The following is a 20908-nucleotide window of genomic DNA, read 5'->3' as shown; positions in this document are numbered from 1 at the left end:
TTATATTTCTGGCCTGGTGAGGGTAAGGTCTCACAATTATTAATTGTAAGGCAGCTGCCAGAAATTCAATAAAACATGAGGTTCTAGGTTTAGACAGAATGAGTGGGTTTATATTTAGTATAAAAAATTAAGAAAGAATAGTACTATTTGGCAATGCAAAGTGATTGCAAAATTCTCCAGAAAGGAATTGTCATTTCTTTTTTATGAGCCAAGAGGGCACATGCTGACAGTAGGCAAGGAAAGCATCGGTCTTTCCTTGAAGCATATTAAGGGCCTTAAGGCAAAATTTAAGAGGTGGCCAGATGTAGGAGACAGATCTGATGTGACTAGGGCAGAGAGGCTAAAACAAACTGGAATTAAGCCTAAGAACAGAAAGGGGAGCGTCTGTTTAAAACCCACTTTTGCAATTGACTGAGCGTTTGACCTCTGGGCAAGTCATTAACCTCTGTGTCTTAGTTTCCACATCTGTAAAGTGGAGATAATAATGCTTTCTTACTTCAAAGAATTATAGATTAATCAATGTCTGAAAAATGTCTCTAACTTGGGCAACTCTATGTAAATACCCAGTGTAGCACGTAGGGAAGTCAGGTGTAAACACTAGAGAAATAAATCTGTGCTTCCTTTTAATTTATTCCAACTGTTAGAAATGAAAAATAATTGCTAGTGTCCTCATCCTGGAAAATGCTATTAAGGAAATAGCAGTTAGATGTATATTTTGGAAAAATGTCCTTGTAATGGTTAGAAGTCTTTTATTTTTCCATGTGACTCCAAAGCAGAGGTGTGTGCTGAGGTTTGAGGCCTCTTGGATGAATCAATATGAACCTACAAAAGCTGCTTATGCCTGGAGGACTCTGGCCAGTGTAGAATGCTGTTGCTTTCCCCGGAGTGGGTTATGAACTTATGGCTTATGTGAGCTTCTTTATTTCTTCCCCTTTTCTCCCCACTGCCCAGTTTCACTCTGCTAGAAGGATGTCTGCCTCAAGGGAGGGGGCAGGCAGGGGCTACATGAGTCCAGCTCAGAGCTCTTATGAGTTCCACCAGAGGACTGTATGTGCACTTTTTGGATCACATAGTGTGATCCAAAAATGAAAATGTTGAGAATTTATATAATCAGCCCCTCCTTGGCTTTCTAGCATGGGGTAGATTTCTCAAAAGGATCTTTGGTTTATTGGGGGGTTTGAGGGCCTCATCATCCTGGGTGGGGTGATGGGTGGCAAGAAGGAGAGTAACCAAGAAGCTCAAATCGCCCCACAGGAGCTCTTATGGTGCAGGAGGGAGGGAGGCAGGCAGGCACAAGGCCACGTGGGAAGAAGGGAGCTGGGCTTGGTGTGAGGGAGCAACACCCACCGAGGCAGCGCCCTTGTATCTGGGGAAGAAGGGAGGAGAAGTGAGAGTTAGCCTGCTTGTGAAGACGGAATCATGTTAGGGGCGAAAGAGGATTTGAAGGGCTGTCTGGCAGTTATACTGGTCCCTGGACTAGAAGTGTGTCCGTCTTTCTCCTTCCCGTGCCACTTCTCCTTTTAATGCATTTACATGTTAAGATCGGTCTGAAGACAGGCTGACTTCACAATAGTCCAGGTGCATTGAAGAAACTGGGAGATTTTTAAACGGGAGCAGTGGAGAGGGCAGACGATGTTTTTTAGGTGAAGTTGTTAGCGCAAGGTCCTTGAAAGCGCAAGCTGCCTGGCTGGTTGCCTGGTGGTGGGCTTTGGGGCCGAGCGAGCTGTATCCAATCCCCACCCCCATGCCAGAGCAGTGTTGCCTTCCCCACCTTTTGGTGCTCACTGCTAGACACATTTTGGTGCTAAGGAGAAGAGAATCTGATCTAAGCTCCAGCCATGTGTCCCCAAGGGCTGTCCTCAAGGGTGAGGTGTCACTGGGGAACTGGATTGTATCAGGTGCTTGGATTGGTGTTGCCTTTCTAGGAGATTCAACGTTCTCCCTAGTGGTCATTTTGAATTACATTGCTTTGCCTGCACGGCTTGTCAATTAGAAACCAGGGCCAATGAGAAAGTTCTCTTGCATAAAGAGTTAATGGTAAGCACCACTGTATTAGGGATTTAACCCTGTTGTACAACCTTTTATCTTAAGAGGACACTTTCTTTGTGTTGCTTTGCTAGTCATTCATTTTTCTTTTGAATGGTGAAATGAACAAGTTATCCAAGGTGCAGGCCTATGACCTAAAGTGATGTGAAACAGCAAAGTAGTTTGAGGAGTTTTTTTGTATTGTCCTTGTATTTGGAAATTGTGTTAACCTCCTGTACTAGTCATAGGAAACTGGTTTAGATTAGACCCAGACATCCTGGGCAGATTTGTATATAGACTTGGATGAGGTATTTATATAATTTATAAGTTCTGTACCCACCTCCACTCGCCTCTTTCACCCAAAGGAGGAAGCTGTAGAACAGGGGCCAAGCTTTATGCACACGTGTGACCATTATTATTATTTTTTTTAAGTGGCACATTATTGCTGCTATTTCCTTGGCTTTGAGAGACTAACTCCTTTTTCTTTATTCATACTGCCAGCGATGGGATAAACCTTCCGTCTGTTTTTATCTTCTGAATAAAATGTTTTCAAAGATGCTTCTTTGGGGGAGTCAGAGTAATTAATTCTCTCCCCCTCCATCTTTCTCAATGCATTTAATTTGAACTTTCTTAATGAAAACTCATCTCTCATAAACGCTGGGTTGGCCCGTTTTGTGTATGCCTGCTCTGTCCTGCTTTGAGTGATGTGTAAATAAGAGGCAATCTGGTGATGAGTTTTGCTTGTGTGGTGAGGAAGGGTGGGGAAGGAGGAGGGTTTGATGAATAGAGGCAACCAGAAAATGTACTTGATAATAACATGGCCATGATTGATGTTGTAATTCCTGAAAAATTATCATTGTGATATAATTATTTGTTTATGAACTGTGCCCTGAGACTCCCAAGTTTGTGATTATTCATGGCACAGATAAAACTCTAAAGTCAATAATTCATCAAGGGTATAATGGTTTTGTTTGGGGGGAGGTGGGGGGGGGTCACGTGGATATTACATCCTGTTTCTGACACTTCCGCTATAAATCTGAGAACTCCTTCAGTACAAGGAAGAGCCACCTCCTTACCCTCTGCTCCTTTCCCCCCCATTAAAGTAGCTTTAATAGTTTACATATATTATTTTTTAAAACTAAGATTAATTTTATTTTACTAGAAAAATTCTTTCAACATAGGAACATTACCTGGATCATTCTTATTAGTGTTTCTCATGGCTGCCAAACAGAGAGAGGTGAGCAGAAGAATGAAAAACAACTGTGCTTTTTTCCCAGAAAAGTACAAGACAATCTTACACTAATTCCTCTTTGATTTTGATCCATAAAAGAAGACGAAAGGAGGCCTACTCATTTTCAGAAAGTTGATGTGCTTGGCCTCATGCTTCTTACTGGAATTTCGAGTGGATGATTTTACATGTACATAACCAGGAGTCTTGGCACCCCTCATCCCAGTTCTGCTCCTGTAAAATGATTCATATGGCAGTTCCACTCTCTCTCATTCTTTCCATTTCTTTCTCATGGGTGTTTTTTCCCTGCCTCAGTTTACTTACAAGGGAGTAGCCCACTGGGAATGTTTGTATGGATCTATTATGCACCTGTTCCCCAGGGTCCCATAAATACTGGGGCCAGTATTTCTCCACCAGGGCTAGGTGAAATAGTCTCAGAGGGCATGTAAAGTACAATGAAAATGAGAAATGTTTTCACAGGGACAGGGTCTTGCTCACCTTCCATGCCTAGCGAACTAGTAAAACTGTTTTTCCTTAAATTGCTTCTCACCTAAGCACATTCCAGCATTGCGTGCAGACTATATACATATGGGAAGTGAGAGATCAATCTTTAAAAAACCTTTGTGAAAAGACCAAGGTGTTCTGGTTGACTAGAGGCTCAAGATGAGATAACAATTTGATTTGGCTGCTAAGAAGTGACTGTGGTCTCAGGCTGTTTTAATTAAGAGTTCAGAGTCTTGAGCAAGAGATGTAATGGGACTTGTATCCCACGCAGACACCAGGCCACATCTGGAGCTGTAATTGGTCCAAGGTGCCACATTTTAATAAGGGCTGTTATAGGTTGAAATGCGTCCTCCAAAAAGGAAGTCCTAACCACCAGGACCTCAGCATGTGACCTTAATTCCATTTCCTTCTCATGATAGGGTCTTATAGATGTAATTAGTTAAGATGAGGTCATACTGGAGTAGGGTAGGCTCTTAATCCAATATGACTGGTGTTCTTTGAAGAGGAGAGACACACACACACAGAGGGGAGAACTCTGTGTGAAGATACAGAGATGCAGATTAAAAATGGTCATTTGATGACAGAGGCAGGGGTCAAGGTGATGTATTTACAAGTCAAGGAATGTCAAGGATTTCTGGTAACCACCAGAAACTAGGAGAAGCATGGAACAGAATCCCTCAGAGCCTTCCAGAAGGAATTACACTTTCTGACACCTTTAATTCATACTTCTAGTCTCCAGAATTGTGAGGGAATAAATTTCTGGTGTTTCAAGCCATGTACTTTGTGGTAATAGGCAGCCCTTGAAAATCAGTACAGGACTTGACAAATTCTGGTGCACCCACATGAGGGTGACTAGGATGGTAAAGGGATGTGCCACAGTGCCATGGGAGGAACAATTGAAAGAACAGGTGATAACCTAGAGATTTATTGAAACTGACATCCATTTTCACATAGTCCTTCAAATGAAAGAGGGTTTAGACTTAGTCCATTTAACTCAAGAGGTAAGCTTTCAGTTGAACACCCTCTAAAAATTGTAACTATCCAGTAGTGGGCTAGAAAGACCCTCACCACTAGAATTAAGGAGATGTGATTTCTACACAAGAGGGTCCCTCCCAATTGCTGAGATTCTCTGGATGACAACTGAGTTTGTATATCTCAATGTTCATCTGTGAGGATACACTATTAAATGGTACCTTCTTGGGAATCTAAGATCCGTTTGCTTAGCTGCCCATGGGATAAGATGTCCGAGTTTATTAAGTCATTTACTAGTGCTTGGGCTCTTTTCTCCTCCTCCTTTCTCTATGTGTTTTACCTAACTTATTGCTGTATACAGAATAGATAGTATTGTAGACACACACACACACACACACACACACACACACACACACACACCCTCCAACCAACATTTATCGATGACCAACTCTGTGCTTGCCATATGGACTACAAAAGGCAGGAACGAATGAACTTGCAGCTTTATCCAGGTTGCCATTCCTTTCTTGAGGGAAACTCAAGCTATCCTGCCAAACTATATGGGCATTTCTAGTGGAATCTCTGCCTCTTGACAGGTCATGTTTCACTTTTATTTTTTCACATGTCCTCATCCATCAGTATTCAGCAGATCTTTACTGAGCCAAGAGTATTTGTAAATCATTGAGCTAGGCACTATGGGAGGACGTGAAGATGAGCAAGCCATGATTTGTGCCTGTGAGGAGTTTACCAAATCAGCCCCCCTTCTTTATAATGGTTTCCTGGGAGATCCAGGAAAGCAGGAACAGCTAAGAATGTTCACTTACCTTAGCATCCCAGAATTGTTTAAGCCTGCTAGTTTTCATCCTTCTTTGGGAATCATGTTCAAGAATGGCGTTTGTCTTTTCTTCACTACACGATATGCAGTAGTGGCAAAGGTATCCTTCCTTCTCTCCCAAGTCCTTAGATCTTTCCACTTTTTGGATCTGGATAATAATCTTCTTGGCTTGAATAGACTATTTTCTGGGCTTGATAGCATACATTACCTCTTACCTTCATTGCAGTGCATAGACCAAGTTGATTTCAAATTGTTTTAAACATGCTCAACATAAATAGTCTTTGTCTAGGAGTAGGCAAAGGGGGGTACTAATAAGTCTACAATGACCAAACCAGTTTCTTTATGCTTATCTGAATGCATATCTTCCCTCTTGTCCTGCCTACTGCTTTATTTAAAGTTCTTTTTTTTTTCTTCTTGCTCCTCATTGCCAAATAAGCAAGTATAGGTATTGACTGGGAGCAAGAAGAGAGCTGGCTAGTGATCCCTGCTCTGTCCATCACCTACAAATTGGAGCCTTGACGAATTGGCTTGCTGCCAGCCTGGCAAGGGAAAGGTCCTGTGCCTTTGGGGAGCGCAGGGCCCTTGCCTGGCTGCCAGCCTCAGGCTGCACAAGTGGCCAGGGCTTCCCAATTGTCAGTGGGTCTGAGCGCAGAGCTCGCCCTCTCTTTTACTGGCTGAGAGATATTCTTAATTTCATTGTATGTATTTTAGCATTGATGGGTATAAATAAAGGACAGTGAACTTATTGATGCTAAGGGAGGCTTGAACTTGGGGAAGAAGCTAAGATTTATACTACTTCTTCTGCAGAAGCTGCAAATACTGTGAGGATTTCAAGTCACCCATTACCATGCCTAGCTATCCCTCCTCCATCTCCATTGCCACCACCTGCAGATCACAGGGTTGAAGTAAAGTGTTATGGCTGACCAACATTGTCAGCTAGCCAGGAGGGGGTCAGTCCTAATCCCACACCCATACAATTGCCTCTCTGCCTTAGGAGAGCACTCCCCGCCCCCAACACACACACAAGCCCCCACTAAAAGCCAGCTCCATCAATGCCTACAGACAGAGTGCCTTGGGTAATCTGGCTTCAACACTCTGTCATCTCTTCAGGACTGAGTTTCTAGCGTCATCATTTTTTTCTTTTTTTTACTTCTAAATCTTGCTATACTATATTCTTCTGACTCTCAAGAGCACAAGGGAAAGATAAATTTTGGAAGAGTAGTTGGGGGAACCCAATTCTGTGTTCACAATCACCCTCTCCCTCTAATTTTTTTTTATTAAGATTTTATTGGGGAATTGGGGGGAGGGAACAGCATTGGGGAATCTGGGAAGGGGAATAGACAAGTTGCTGTCGTTTTGTTCTTCAGTCTAGTCGTGGAGGATGTCACTTCACTGGCCCATGTTGGTATTGTGATCATTGTGCTCTTCCCGGCTGAGGCAGATGGGTCGCTGGCCATTGGACGGTCGCTCTTGGTGGTTCATGGTGGCTCACGGTGGCTGCCAGCCACTCACAATAGCTTACGGGAGCCCACTGCAGCCCCACTGCAGCCTACGCCATCGCCGGCGACTCACGGGAGCCCAGCTCGAGGTCGAACTGTTCACCATTTTAGATATAGAGGACACAGCATCACTGGCCCACGTGGGAATGGAACCGGCAGCCCTGCTGCTCAGAGCTTGTGCTCCCAAGCCAACTCAACCAATGAGCCACTCAGCCGGCCCCTCCCTCTTTCTAATTTTTAAGAGCCTATGTCAAGGACACGTAAAGGGAATAGTAGAGAAATCTAGGGCCCTACAACCATGAACACATTTCCATATCCACCAGTCTGAAGCAGCCCTCCATTAACCAAAAATACCCTCAAATTGGCAGGCGTCACTGAAGACTTTAGGAAATAATATTACTATAGTTGGTAGCTTTTGGACAAAAGTGTTTGCCTTTTCTTTTAGCTCAACTCATTCATATGTCTTCATTTTCTGGACAACAGCCTTAATAGGCGACCCATCTGTAGCCTTAACTTTGAGCTAGCACTGAAGTTTTCTCTATTTTTTTTGGAGTTAGCCAGCTGACCTGCCTTAAAACGTGACAGGCTGCATGCCGACCTAATCGATAACAGCACAACCACGAGTTACTCAGCTTGTCTGCAGAAAGAAAATACATATTTAGTATAAAGAGAAGATACAAGCAATGGAACAGTTGGTTATACATTATAGCTGGTAATAAATGAAAATATCGAGTGCATTTTAAATGATTAATGTATGAAAACTGTCATCACGTACTGTGCATTAATCAAGAAAAAATGCACACTCCCCATACTGGTTGATGCTGCAGGTCCATTGTTCAGCTTTGATAATGTGCATAATAATGCTCAGTATGACAATGAGTTGGGGTAGCTGAAAATTTAGGATGGTTGCAAGTTTGGTGTAGTATTTGGATTAGCATCTTTAATCTGTGCCTTGTCAACCTCATCAGTACACAAGCTATGCATTTTTTTTTTGAAAACTAGCAAAAACATGGATGCATCTTTTTATTTTTTTTACTTTTTCTTTTCTTTTCTTTCTTTTTTTTTTTTTTCAAATCAAGAATAGTGACCAAGGTACCTGCTTAAACAAATACTACCAGCATTCATTAGTTAGGATGGTTACATGTGAAAGAAATGATGCCAGATAGTAACAAATCCAAGATAAGTTTATTATGAAAATGGCACCTGCGGATGAAAAAATTAAGTTACAGAAAAACAACCATGTATGTGACATGTATGAGAATCTACAAAAGTATAAAAAGAACCCTGTTGTAAATGAAGTATGTACATTTCTGATTTGCAGCATTATCAATGGTCAATGAAAAAAAATGTTTCAAAATAAGCCAGGCACTCAGGAAGTTAGGTCCGGTTAGCTTCACACAAAACAAATGTACCATAGCTGTCGCTTTGTAACGTTTTAATTTTTTTTTATATATATATGTTGTAGAGTTGGTAACACTGCTAAGATTTTTACGAACAGAATATCCCTTTCCCCATTATTCAGCTACTTGGCACCAGTCTCCTCATAAAAGTTTTCATATATTTGTACAAGAAATAGTTAAAAACACAGACACAGTCTTCACAGGTAATGAAGTATTTTTTTTTTCATTTTGTAATTTTAACACTATGGATTTAGACAGCAGCTGTGATTATCTGTTAGTTTAAATCACCAGAAATCATTTTGACACAACACAGAAACATTTATAAAAGAAAAAAAAAACAGCTGTCTAGCTGTTCTTTGTAGCTGATAGGTGCATTCCTTTGATTGTTCGATAGCTAGAGTAGAGCTTCCAAAATTAATCTTTAGGTTTTGCGATTGGCCTTCTTCACCTTCTAAGCCTACTTAAATCCTTCAAGAAAGCTCACTGTTAAAATTTGTGGCATTTAACTTCATTTTGTCATTATTCCACAGTGGTTTGGGCCCACCTCATGGAATGAAAGGTCCTAGAGGAATCCACTCAACACAGTGATATTCAAAAGACAGCTGAGTTACTATAGTAGCATTGCACGCATAAACAAATATATATGACAATTCTATATTCCATTATACCCTCCCCTTTTGTTTTTAAAAAATGTTGGTTGACCTTTGACAGAATAATTTTCTGTCTCACTGGTAATTGCTTTATATATTGCTCCATCAGCCAACCTGGAAGGAAACCAAAGAAAAGCACCCACTGCTTATAGGTAGAGCACAAGGGACTCTGGGAATGTTAACAACTGAGGCTAATATGGCATCAATTTATTTACTATATCTGAGCATTATTCTTCAGTGCTTTGCATAGCACTCCAGAAGAAAGAGTCATACCCAGAATTCCATGTGGGAAAAATGGCTCCATTAACCTTGAGCTAGTTAAGAGTCTTTTTTTTAAATCTCTGAGAATGAAAAAGATTTGAAAGAAGGGGGAAGGAAAGACGAGGACGGAAAAGGGGAGAGGAGAAGAGGAGGGAAAGAAAGGAGAGGTCGGGAGAATATACACCAGCAAAGCAACAGCAGGAATTTTAAAAAGTGAAACGGAAGGTTCACAGACAGAAGCAGCATAGGGGTGACATTACAGAGGAAGGCCACCACACAAAAATCACTAACCCCCAAGAATCACTGATTCACTAGGACTGCAGGAATGGGACTGGGCCACTCCGGACTAGAGATAGAGCACAGAGAAGACAAAGGACAAAACAACTACATTAGCTTAGTATATACTGCATATAGAAACACACATTGAAACTGCAATGGACGACAGCCAAGGACACGTACACACTGCACACATTATAGTTCTCACATCTGTTATTAGATGCCTTAACAAACAGCTGCCAAAAATGGAGTGGAAGAAGAATTTATACTTGACAGTCATTTGGAGTGTTTGACACTACACTGATTTCTGGCAACAAAGACAAAATAGGGTATTTTTTTCCTTTTTCTTTTTCTTTTTTTTTTGTACTTAATGTGCAGTTTTCAGTTGCAGTTATCTGTTTGAAGCTTATTAACCCATTCTTTAGTTTTAAACCGTTATTGGTTCCAACCTAGAAATAAGAGAAGCAAAGGGAAAACAAAAATTCCATCAAATCAAATCAGTCCCCCAAAATACAACCTTCCTTTTTTAGCAAGCAATGAAAAAATTCAAAAACATGTTAAATATTTTTCCTTCTTTTACTCCCGAAGTGTTACTGAAGTTGCAAAAATTAGCCTCAGTTAGACTGAGGGAAAAAATTAAAAAAAAGCTCAACAAAAGGCAGTATGTACCTAAACTGCTCCTCAAATCGGTTTGATTGAGTTTTCCAAAAGCCCCTTTAAAAAGGGCTTTACTGACCCATTAAATTTAATGTGAGGCTATGTTTGTTAGTTGGGAGGTAAAAAATTTTAAGTCCTGCAGCAAACGTTAATGAGGGCTTTGTCTTAACTAACCAAGGAGACTGCAGCAACGGACTCCAGACCAGGACAGAACACATTTTTTTTTTCTCTCCAAAACCCAGCCCAGGAGCTGCATTTTGTATGAAGACATTACGGATTAATAAATGATAGCACCATGGTTTTAGAAATTAAGTTAATGTTTCAGTAATTAACATTTAGTCCAACTGTTTTTTTGTTTTTAAACATTCTAGTCACAGGCCAGAAATTAAGTTTAAGAACCCAAATTATTTTTATGTGCAAGTAAGAAAATCTTAAAATCTTAACCATAAAAAGAGAATTAAATTCTGCATAAAATTCTAAAACACTATTCCCCTATTTTTAAAGGAATTAGGAACAAAAACAAAAACCACCCCATTTCATTTGACTTAGTCAAACAGGGCACATTGTTTATGCTTGTCTCTTTCAATCTTGATCATATCAAGATCTTTATGAAGAAAACCCAATGGTTGTCACTTGAGAAATCTCTTGACCACAAGACTGAGTATTCTATGGCAGAGGCATATACACATTAAAGACATCTTAATAAAGATGCAAAGGAAAGCAAAACCAACCCAATACACATCTTAGAAGAAGACAAAATGGCAGGCAACTGGCCATCTGACCCTCTGAAGGCCAAAAATAAACATATCTTTACAGGAAAGAATAAGTCAAGTTAACGAAAGCAGGGATGGGATGGGGACCGTCCTGTTGAGAGAAGACGCTGACCTGCTCAAATTCAAAGTGCTAGAATTAAAGGTCTAAACGAAAACGCCGACGATGCCTCCGAGCGGAACCCGCCCGCGCTGGGCGCGCCTCAGTCCTCCTTGCGCTCCAGAGTCTGTGCCGCGTGGATGCCGTTGCTGTAGACGGGGAAGGGCAGCGTGGAGAAGAGTCCCTCCGCCGTGGTGAACACGTTGCCGGCGGGCATCTGCGTCAGGCTGGCGGCGCTCACGGCGCCGCCGAACGGTCCCGACATGTTGAGCCGGTGCACGTGGTGGTAGAGCATCTCCATGGGCGTCTTGGGGTCGAGGCCGAAGCCAGGGCTGTTAACGTCCACGAAGTTAACAGCGTGCGCGTTGGGCAGCAGGTTGCTCTGCATGGCCAGGGTCACCTCGGCGGGCGCATAGCGGATGGTGCCCGTGGTGTAGACCCTTTGTGCGGCCGTGCTCGTGGCCGCCAGGGTCCCGGTCACCCTGTGCACCAGTGGGAGCACGACATTGCCCGCCTGCAACCTCTGCAGCGCCTCCAGGTCCCCAGTGTACAGCAATGAGTTGGACGCGCTGGGGCCACCCCCGCCGCCGCTGCTGCCACCCCCGGGGTGCTTGTCCCGTGGGGACGCTGACAGCGGGGGCGACAGAGGGTCGGAGGCCACCGGAGCCAAGGCCGCGGTGGCAGAGGCGCTGAACTGAGTCTTGCGGGCGGCTGCGCCGTCGGTGCCGGGCGGGGTGAGGACCGAGTCAGGGATGGCCACGTGCAGCCCCCCGCTGCCCCCGCTGCCCTGCGGGGACGGGAAGTGCTCGGAGGTGGGGGGCTTGGTCATGCTGTAAGGGGACTCGTTCCTGGAGATCTCCCTGTTGGGCGGGTAGTTCCAGATGCTGCTGTCGTTGTCGAAGTTGATGGGTTCCGAGATCTCCGTCTTGATCTTGAGCACCGAGGCACTGTTGGGGGAGGACAGCAGCCGCGGGGGCTCCACCAGGCCCGCATCCAGGCCGCCGGGGCTCGACGCGCTGGACAGGCGCCGGCGGCTGGCACTGCCGCCCTTCTGCCGTTTCCGCCTCTTCTTGCGCTTCTGGTGCTTGCTGGACGCCTGCGCGCCCGCCTCGCCCGTGCTGTCGGAGTCCTTGGCGCTGTCGGACGTGAGCGACTCGCAGTTCTGCAGCCGCAGGTCCGACTCGCTCTCCACGTAGCGCTCCACCTTGATCTGCATCGGGCCCAGCGCCCCGAAGCTGTCCTCGCCCGTTTTGGGGTTCTCAAAGTCCGAGTGCTCGAAGCTGTCCTCGCTGTCGCGGCTGTCCGGGTTGCTGGAGCTGTGGCCGTCCTCGTTGCAGTTCATGTCGTTGTCGCACGTGTTGCCCGACTTCTTCCGGTCGGGTTCCGGGTCTTCGCTGTTCTCGGACTGGTTCCCCTTCTCGTCGGACTTGGAGTTTTCGTTGTCCTCTACTCGGGGCCAGCGGCCGGGGTGGCGGGGTGGGGGCGGAGAGGGGAGACAAAGGAGACACCACATTAGCAGGGCAAGACCCACCTCTCACTTGCTGGGGGAGGGTTCTGTGGGGGGGGTGTCTTACCCCATCCTGAGCTTCCCGATCACCTTGGTTACTTAAAGCCTGGGCTTTCTATCTCTCGAGGGCCTAGATTACAAATCATGTAACTAATTTGGCCTTCGCGTCCGTAGCAGAAGCGGTCGGGTTAGAAGAGGCGCAGGACTTTTTTGCAGCTGTAAAATTCTGTGAGCTCTGTGCTCCCTGGCTCTATGTGTGTCTGTGAAGGGGGTTGGGGATTGGAGGAAAAGTACATTTTTATATTAACTTTCCTGTGCTCCAAAGAACTACTCAAAGTCTACTTCTCAAAATAACTAGAAATGGGAAAGCATGGATTTGTTCTGCAGAGCTTCGAAAAAAATGAGTAACAGTCCAGCACCCTGAAAGCGTCAGTTACCAATGGTATTAAGTGTCCACTTTAGGGACTCAATTCCAGCTTGGTGAGGGTGTGACTATTTGGGGTGCAAAGTCCCACTCTCCCTTGGAGCATTAGCAAAGACAGCCCTGCCATCTGCTTGAGGGAAAGAGGCCAGAGCTAGCTATGGGGTTATGGCAGGGCTGACATTAAGCGATTGTTCTATCACTCGATCTCTCTGTATATTTGTGTATATACATACATTTATACACTACAATATACTTATATCTATATGTATATAAATGTCACAATATACATACAGAGGGTACCAAAAAAATGTATACACATTTTAAGAAAGGAAAAAACTGTATTAAAATTACACTGATGGTAACCACTTTGAGCACCTCTTGTAACTGCAGAAGTCAAATGTGACTTGTATTCATCTTTTGTTACCGGTATATATCGAGTATTACAATTTTAATAGGTTTTTCCTTTCTTAAAATGTGTATACATTTTCAGCACCCTCTGTATATGTATAGGTTTATACATATACATGCATGCATATATTTATACACCACCACATACATACATGTATTATATGTGTATATACACACATATGTGTGTACATATGTATGTGGTGGTATATAAGTATATGTACATATGCGTGCAGAGAGAGATACTCAATAATAATAACTCGATGTGACATGTGTCTCTCCACAAAATCCGACCAATTTCTGCGCTCTGATGATGGCCCTTTGGCCGTGTCCCACCCCTTGCGTTTGGAAAGGCAAGCCATAACTGCAGAACATGGAGAAGTAGTAATACCTGTAATACCTGAGGTGTCTTTTGAGTCTGATTCAGAGTCAGATGTCTCCGAGGATTCTGAAGTTTTCTCTGGCAGGTGGGGGAGCTGTGCGATATCCATTGGTGTGTCCTTGTACTCTGGATTACTGTGGGGGAGGGAGGCAATTATCAGGAGTGCAGACACCCATTCTGTATGGTTTGCTTTTGACCGTCTTCTTCCTACTTCCTTGCCCCAACCTTTTGGAGTTTAGAGAGTTTAAAAGAACTACACATGAAATCATTTCTCAGTTCATTGCAGGACTTTTATAGAAGCTTGGATTTTATGTGCCGGGGTACAGGTGCACCCTGCTACAGTGATTGAATATCCAAATGCTACATGAAAGCCACTAAAAGGCTTTTAAATAATCAGGTACCACTGGGGGCCAGGGAGCTGTGCTGCCTGACACTCCTCCCAGTATAACACCTGGGGAGAAGGGAGGATGAGAAGTACTCTCAACAATTCACTCCCATACCTCCTGGCGTGCCCCATCTTCTCTTGGGCTCCTAATGAGTCCATGGCCTTAGTACCCTTGTCTTGGCTCCTTGATGGAGCTTCTTAGTTGTTCAGATGGCGCCAAAGCTGTGGGGGGTGGGGGCAGAGCCCTTAGCGCATTAGCTCTGACAGATGCACAGGTGCACCTTGGGATGCATGGATTATGGCTACTGAACTGTCAACACACCCATTACAATCACATTTTTATCTGCTCATGTGGTGTACACCTGTAGCTTGTTAGCTGGGAATCTGATTGCAGTGGGGAGAGTCCCAGTGTGAAAGAGGCCCTAACAGAATGGATCTAACCCCATTTGCACAAACATGCTTAATTTTTGTTCTAGTTTTAATTCAGAATCAAGCCTCTTCTGGAAAAGAGAGCCTGTTTGGTCAAGTTGAGTGAGCTGTGTTCTAGAAATGCCACTCCAAGGCAGGCCCAATGTATGAGCAGTATAGGTCACTATACTTTGAAGGAGCACGGAAAGCCTCTTGTCTCAAAATGGAAAAATGCCTCTTCTATCCTTCCATGATGGTTAGCCAACTAGAGACTTACACTAGATGATTACTGACTCATTTGCTAATCTCTAGTGAAATTCCTATATTAAAGAGTCACTGTTTCAGTAACTACTCTAAAACTGCAAATGTCCCTGGGAGGGTTAATTCACTAAGATGGATTATCAGGCATTTACTCCTTAGTGCGAATTAGCTTCAGCAGCAGAGCTTTCTCTGGATAATCAGATGAGACTAATGGTGGGAAGGTAGCTTTATCACTAATGCAGTCTCTGAGTACTCTTAAAAGCCTATAATTCCACCAAGCATTGTGAGGGAATGGGAAGAAGACTGAGGAGCAATAATTTCATAACAGGGAAGCACAAGCCCGGATGGGGCCCAAAAGTGAAGGATTCTGGGTAGGAAGAGGGAGCATGAAAACATTGCTCAGGGAAGAACAGAGGACAAGAATGTGGAAAAGAAAAACAGATTTTAATAGTTACTGTTTTGCCAAGGCCAAGTCCTTCTCTTCCTAGATCTCTTGCGTATAGAAGTGATACCAACGAGTGGTAGACTTGGCGGAGTTTCCTCTGTCAAAGCCCATCTATATTAACCTCCTTCGGTCCAGCTGACACGGGGGTTCACAAGTCACTTGTCATCCAACTTAAGTCTTTTATTATTGGAACTCGGGGTTAAGTCTTTAGCTCAGCTGAAACAGGGCTAGCATATCTGAGATTGAGGCTCTTGAATCTGAAGACTGGTCTTTGGTACCCCAACTGATTCCTTCCTCTCCATATGTAATTACGTGGACTAGAATCACCAAACGCTCATGAGCTTGTACCATATGGTCCTAAGCTAGACTAATAGCGTTGATCCAAAATTGCATGGGCTGACTTCTCCTTAACCCTTCTCACTCCCTCCACTTGGGGGCAGAATAGGAAGTCATGAGGCTGCTAAGACAGTAAGAAAGATCAGATAGGAAGAAATTTCCCTGAATGGGAGTAACAACCATATAGATTGCTTTAGTAGCCTAGGCTACATCAGCATCGTCTCATCTATGGCGTCCCTGTTACCAATGTCTACTTCTTAATAATAACGGGTCTCCTTGGCACAACTCTATTTTTGCCTAGCAAAAGATTGTCAATGACACAGTACCTTATTATTCTAGTTTCTCTTTGGCATGTAAGTTTTTATAACCTTCTGCATGGCATACTGCCACTGTTCCATAACCTCTATGGAGAAGGATTCCTTGATATCAGAACCAATCTTGAACATATCACAAACACACGACTGCATGAAAATCAGGCGTTGGAGAAATCCACATAAATACACATACCTTTACAGAGAATTAATGTAGAGTAGAAGAGGTCAAAAAAGGGAAAAGAAAGTAGATAAATGAAGACTCTTTAAAGTGGTGCACATTAAAGCCCTCTCTAGAGCAATAATCATTAGTGTCTGATTGATATGCTATTGGTAGCAAGCACATTCATGCCTTCAAGTCATCACGGACGTGCGTGAACACACTCTGAAGGGTCAGTGTGCTGATGAGCCATGATTGTCAGCATCTCAGCTCCATTTGGCTGTCTCAAAGAAAAATGGGATTCAAGGACTCCCTGTCTAGATTATCAGCCAAAGGGCAACAACTTCCATTCATAAGACCGATGGGAAGTTTTCCTACTCAGACTTTGCTGGTGGCTTTAGGCCAAGAGAAGCCGAGTGGAATGACAGTGGTGGGAGGCAGCCAGGCCGAACATTCGGATAGCTTTATGACGGGATTGGTGGAGAACCTCCCGGAAAGCTTGCCCCCAAAAGCAGACCACCCAGGCTGTTAGTCTTGGTTACGGTTTTTGCTTGTTTGAATCCAAAGGCAGAAAGTGAGGAAGGATTGAGACATTGGTGCTGCCGTAGAATTTAGGAAGCTGTTGAGCTTGGCCACATTTTTGGCTGTAAATTTGAGGACATGTCAAAGCAGCTGTAAAGCTTGCCTGAGATCACACAGCAGGCAAAAGAAAATGGCCTTCCTGTTTATACTGATATTGTCTTGATTCTAGAAAAGCAGTTCACTTTGCTTACCAAACCCTATGTCATATCAACCCCTATGTAATATGCTGAAGGCTTCAACGGGGTGGAATACAGGAGGACTGTAATACACCCTGCCACTTCTTTTTCATCCCCTTTTGCTTCATTTTCACAAGTATTGGAATGTGTGGGGAGAAGGAGGTGCTTTTGAAGGCTTCAGCTTTAGGCAAACATCTCTGTTCTTTTAATGGCCTGAGCACTTTGTGGGGAAACCAAAGCAACATCTGCAGAGCTGCCCAAACGTTGACAGACCAAGAATTATTGAGACTGTTGTGACGTCCCTTCCAACACAGCTTTGATCTTTTCACATTTCTTTGAATTGTGTGGAAAGAAAAGCAGAATTCCCACACAATTCCACGCCAGGTATTGTCGGAAGATAATACAACATGCCAGTTATTAACCATCGGGCTGCATACTTTATGACTGAGACAGAAATGAAAAAGAATGAGAAAATATACCTAAGAAGATAATTCACCCAGATGATGTTCTTCTCATTTGCGTTCTTGGCATTAATAGCTATGGTGGCACTAGACTGTATCCAAATATAGCCTCCGTTCTTCTGCATCCAGCGATAGTACTTTGTCACACACTGGCCCTTATTCAGCACTGGGGGGGAAAAAAACAAACAAACAAAACAGAAGGCACTATGTATTAAGACTGGGGCCAGATGATTGTCATCTCCGAAAAGCTTCAAGTGTACAAAGGGGAGATCCCGCACCAAGCCGGGTTGCCCCGCTGTACGCTTAATGCAGAATGCCATTAGTAGGACAAATAAAACCAATAATTCAGTGGACTGGCAGCCCCTGAGCCAGCAAGGGTTACTAGCATTTGTAGCAACACTTTGTTCCACTTTGGGCAGCCATGGTGTGAAAGAGAGAATAAAGGGACTACAAATCTTTTTGGCTCACAGAACACCTAATGCAGTGTGGATACTGTCAATGGGTTTGACGTCAGACGGTAACAAAGGCAAATTTGTATGTGATTTATTCATAGCTTCGAGGTAGACCTCTTTGAGATTCTGGATATTTGAATGGTTCCGAAGGTGCTTTACCCCTCTGTCTTTGATCGTTCACCTCAGTGCGAGCAATATCACCAGCGTCTTTATGCATCTGTTCCTTTTGATCTTGTGTAACAGAATTTACAGTCCATGTATGAACTAAATTTACATTGGTCAGTCAGGGGAAATTCTGGTGATGCTTTACAGAATGTTGGAACAAAATAAATTCCCCAACCAAATCAGAGGGAAACACTGGCCTAAGGGAGGCACAGAATTGACTTGGCTGGAGCCAAACAGAGTGACAGCTCCACACAGACTCTGAAATATGGCCCCAAATGAAGGAACAAGTAAAAACAATCAGTAATGTGAAACGGTGCCATTAAATACCCACTGAAAGAGGGCTTTAAAATGCAGATGTTAAAAATGATACTTTAACCAAAATCTTGCCAAGTCGAAATTGATTTGATTTGTATCTGGGTGCTCCTGAGCTAGTAAAAGGGGGAAGTGCAGTAAATCATCCCCTGAAATAAAGTGCTAAGGATGGGAATGGTTTCAAAGGATGCCGGAAACGTGCAAAACCTGCTGTTACGACTTGGATACGGATGGCAGCAACTCCACACCCCCTAGAAGTGCGCCAGCCGGCTGGCCACTAGAGGGCAGTGTGCACTCGTCCACGTCTCCCACTTTTGGCATGTCCTTGTCTCCGTCTGCTAAAATGAAAAACCTCTAACTGCTGTAATAAATTTGGCTAAATTAGCTGCTAAATGGTTATCTCAAGTAATATGTATTTGCATTAATCATCTTGCTCTAAACCAGAACAAGCCAGAGTCCTAAAGACGTAGTAAATTCATATTGTCCATTTAATTACGGCTAATAAGTGCTTCATATACAATAGTTTCATGAAGTACATTTTGATTTTTTTTTTTTTGTGGGGCGGGGGCGAGTGGATGAGTAAAGGGAAGTCACTTTGAAAAAGAGCTCTGTTTAAGATCTTCCCGTCATGTCTGAGTCACTCTTCCTGCCTCCGAAAGTGATCAAAAATCAAACCTCCACATATTCTATCCATAAACATGGAAACTTTGATGCTTTTTTCTCCCGTTCCTCCCCGTTTCTCACAATACACTAAATGGATGGTTGTAAAATTGAATAATTACGTCCGAACGGTTGCTTGAAAAAACCTTGTACTGAGGAGTCCTTCAAGTGGTGGCAAGTTCTATTCTGAAACTCTTCAGCAGTTTAGGGTCTTTTTGAGGCCCGGAACTGTCATCTTCACTAGGTGGCAAGGCTCCACAGGTAGCATTGTACTCTCCGTTCGTAGGCAATTGTAAGTTCTGCCATTCTGCATGCATGGCTTCCCAGACTACAAAACTGCGTGGTGAAGCTGAAAGCAGTAAAATACTAACTCTGCCATACAGCGCTCTGTCAAACCATTGTTGCATGCAGCAAGATGTGCTTTTATTCAAATCCCCTCAACCTGGTTAACTATTAATAGAGGAGCGATAGGTTATGAAAGTCTGCCCACTATTTTCACAGAGAAAACTTAGAGGCCNTCTGGGATAAGGCATACTTTCAAATGGTTCTAGTAATTTAACAAAGGCAAAGAGACTAAGAAGCCCTTTTTGCATAGCACATGAAGGAAACACTGAGATGGTAGGCCAGACAGAAGGGGTCAAAAGTGAGAAAGGAAGCATAGTCAAATTAGAATGTGCAGAATCGACATAAAAATCATCCCCTCTTCCTAATACTTCCTCTTGCTTAAAGAAAGAAACAAACAAAAATCTCAATTCTGAAATGCATAGCCAGCAAACAGCTGCCTCCCTGCTGGGATCCACGTATGTGCTATGAAGGGACCGAAAGGCTTATTTGCTAAAAGACATTGTGGTGTCATCTTTTTGAGTTGAGGCAGTTATGACTTGGGGTCTGATTACGTGCATCTGTGTTTCCTGGGAAGCTAAATACAAATTTATGGGAGCCCATGAATACATTAACACAGCCTTCTTTATCACCCAGGCCACGGGCCATCTAGCAAAGACACGAGACCTAATGAAAGAGAGTCAGACCAGGTAAATTTTGATGTGAGGAAGTGGTTGTGAAGGACTGACAAGGAAGGAAACCCCTAAGGGGTTCTTTGGAGAGTCAGGAGCGACTTGATGCCTTAAGTTACTGTGGCGAATGCCACAAAGTAGATCTGGGAGCCCATCATTGGTGAGCTGAAGGCAAGTTTGATCTAATCCAATTAATTTGCCCTGGGCCAGCCTGACAAACAGAATTCTTAGAAAGTAAACATTCTAGTGTGGTCTTAGACCAGGACTGTTTCCTGAGGATGAGTATTTTCTGAATGAGACCCCTGTGTGTCAGTGTGAATCTATATAACTAGAGATACGGCACTGAGCTCCCGCAATGGCATAAAATGATGACCAAAAAATTGTGCCATTTACTGTTGTTTTTTCAGTAGGTCCCATAAAACAGGTCATGAGGGAATTTTGCTTCTTTTAAAATGAACATAGAATCATTTTTTTCTTGGGACTCCAGAATATAAATTTATGACTTTGGGATAAAGTTTCTTTCTTTTTTCTTTTTCTTTTTTTTTTTTTATATCATACTAGCAAATCAGTTGGATCATTCCAGCTGTGCCAGAGGCAGGATCTGACAGTTTTTCCTGAGCTCATGTGGTCCTAATCAGCTCAAGAAGAAAAGCCACCTTGGTGCCAGTTTGAAAGAGATTTTCAGTTTGTAATAAATTAGACAACTTGACAAACACAAAAACTTTTTTCAATTCTCTTTAATCCAGTGGCTGTTGTTTTTATTTTTGACTTTTAGCTTAAAATAGAGAGAAATGAGAGGACGTTTTTGAGTCAGTCTATTTCACAAAATCCTTTTTGTGCTGAAAAGCAATAATCAGCATGATGTAAATCACTTGTTGTGGAAGTCCTT

General features: G+C 43.3%; 1 protein-coding gene across 8 annotated transcripts in view; it reads right to left on the bottom strand.

Moving 5' to 3' along the window:
- Positions 1 to 8223: 8223 nt before the first annotated feature.
- The window catches only part of NPAS3 (neuronal PAS domain protein 3), an 897388-nt gene continuing 884703 nt past the window's right edge, over positions 8224 to 20908 (bottom strand). For 4 of the 8 annotated variants that reach the window (XM_019656776.1, XM_019656779.1, XM_019656780.1 and 1 more), the window contains 3 exons: positions 17436 to 17583; positions 13902 to 14026; positions 8224 to 12620 (listed from right to left, as the gene is read on the bottom strand). In XM_019656776.1, the coding sequence (XP_019512321.1) occupies positions 11278 to 12620; positions 13902 to 14026; positions 17436 to 17583 (1616 nt within the window). In that variant the 3' untranslated portion in view covers positions 8224 to 11277. The remainder of the gene's footprint in view (positions 12621 to 13901; positions 14027 to 17435; positions 17584 to 20908) is intronic. The other 4 variants (XM_019656778.1, XM_019656781.1, XM_019656783.1 and 1 more) reach the window with 2 other exon arrangements.

Source organism: Hipposideros armiger, unplaced genomic scaffold (assembly GCF_001890085.2).
Source record: "Hipposideros armiger isolate ML-2016 unplaced genomic scaffold, ASM189008v1 scaffold_265, whole genome shotgun sequence".
Taxonomy (NCBI): Eukaryota; Metazoa; Chordata; class Mammalia; order Chiroptera; family Hipposideridae; genus Hipposideros; species Hipposideros armiger.
The sequence above is the reverse complement of the archived record's forward strand: the minus strand, read 5'-3'. Positions and strand labels throughout refer to the sequence as shown.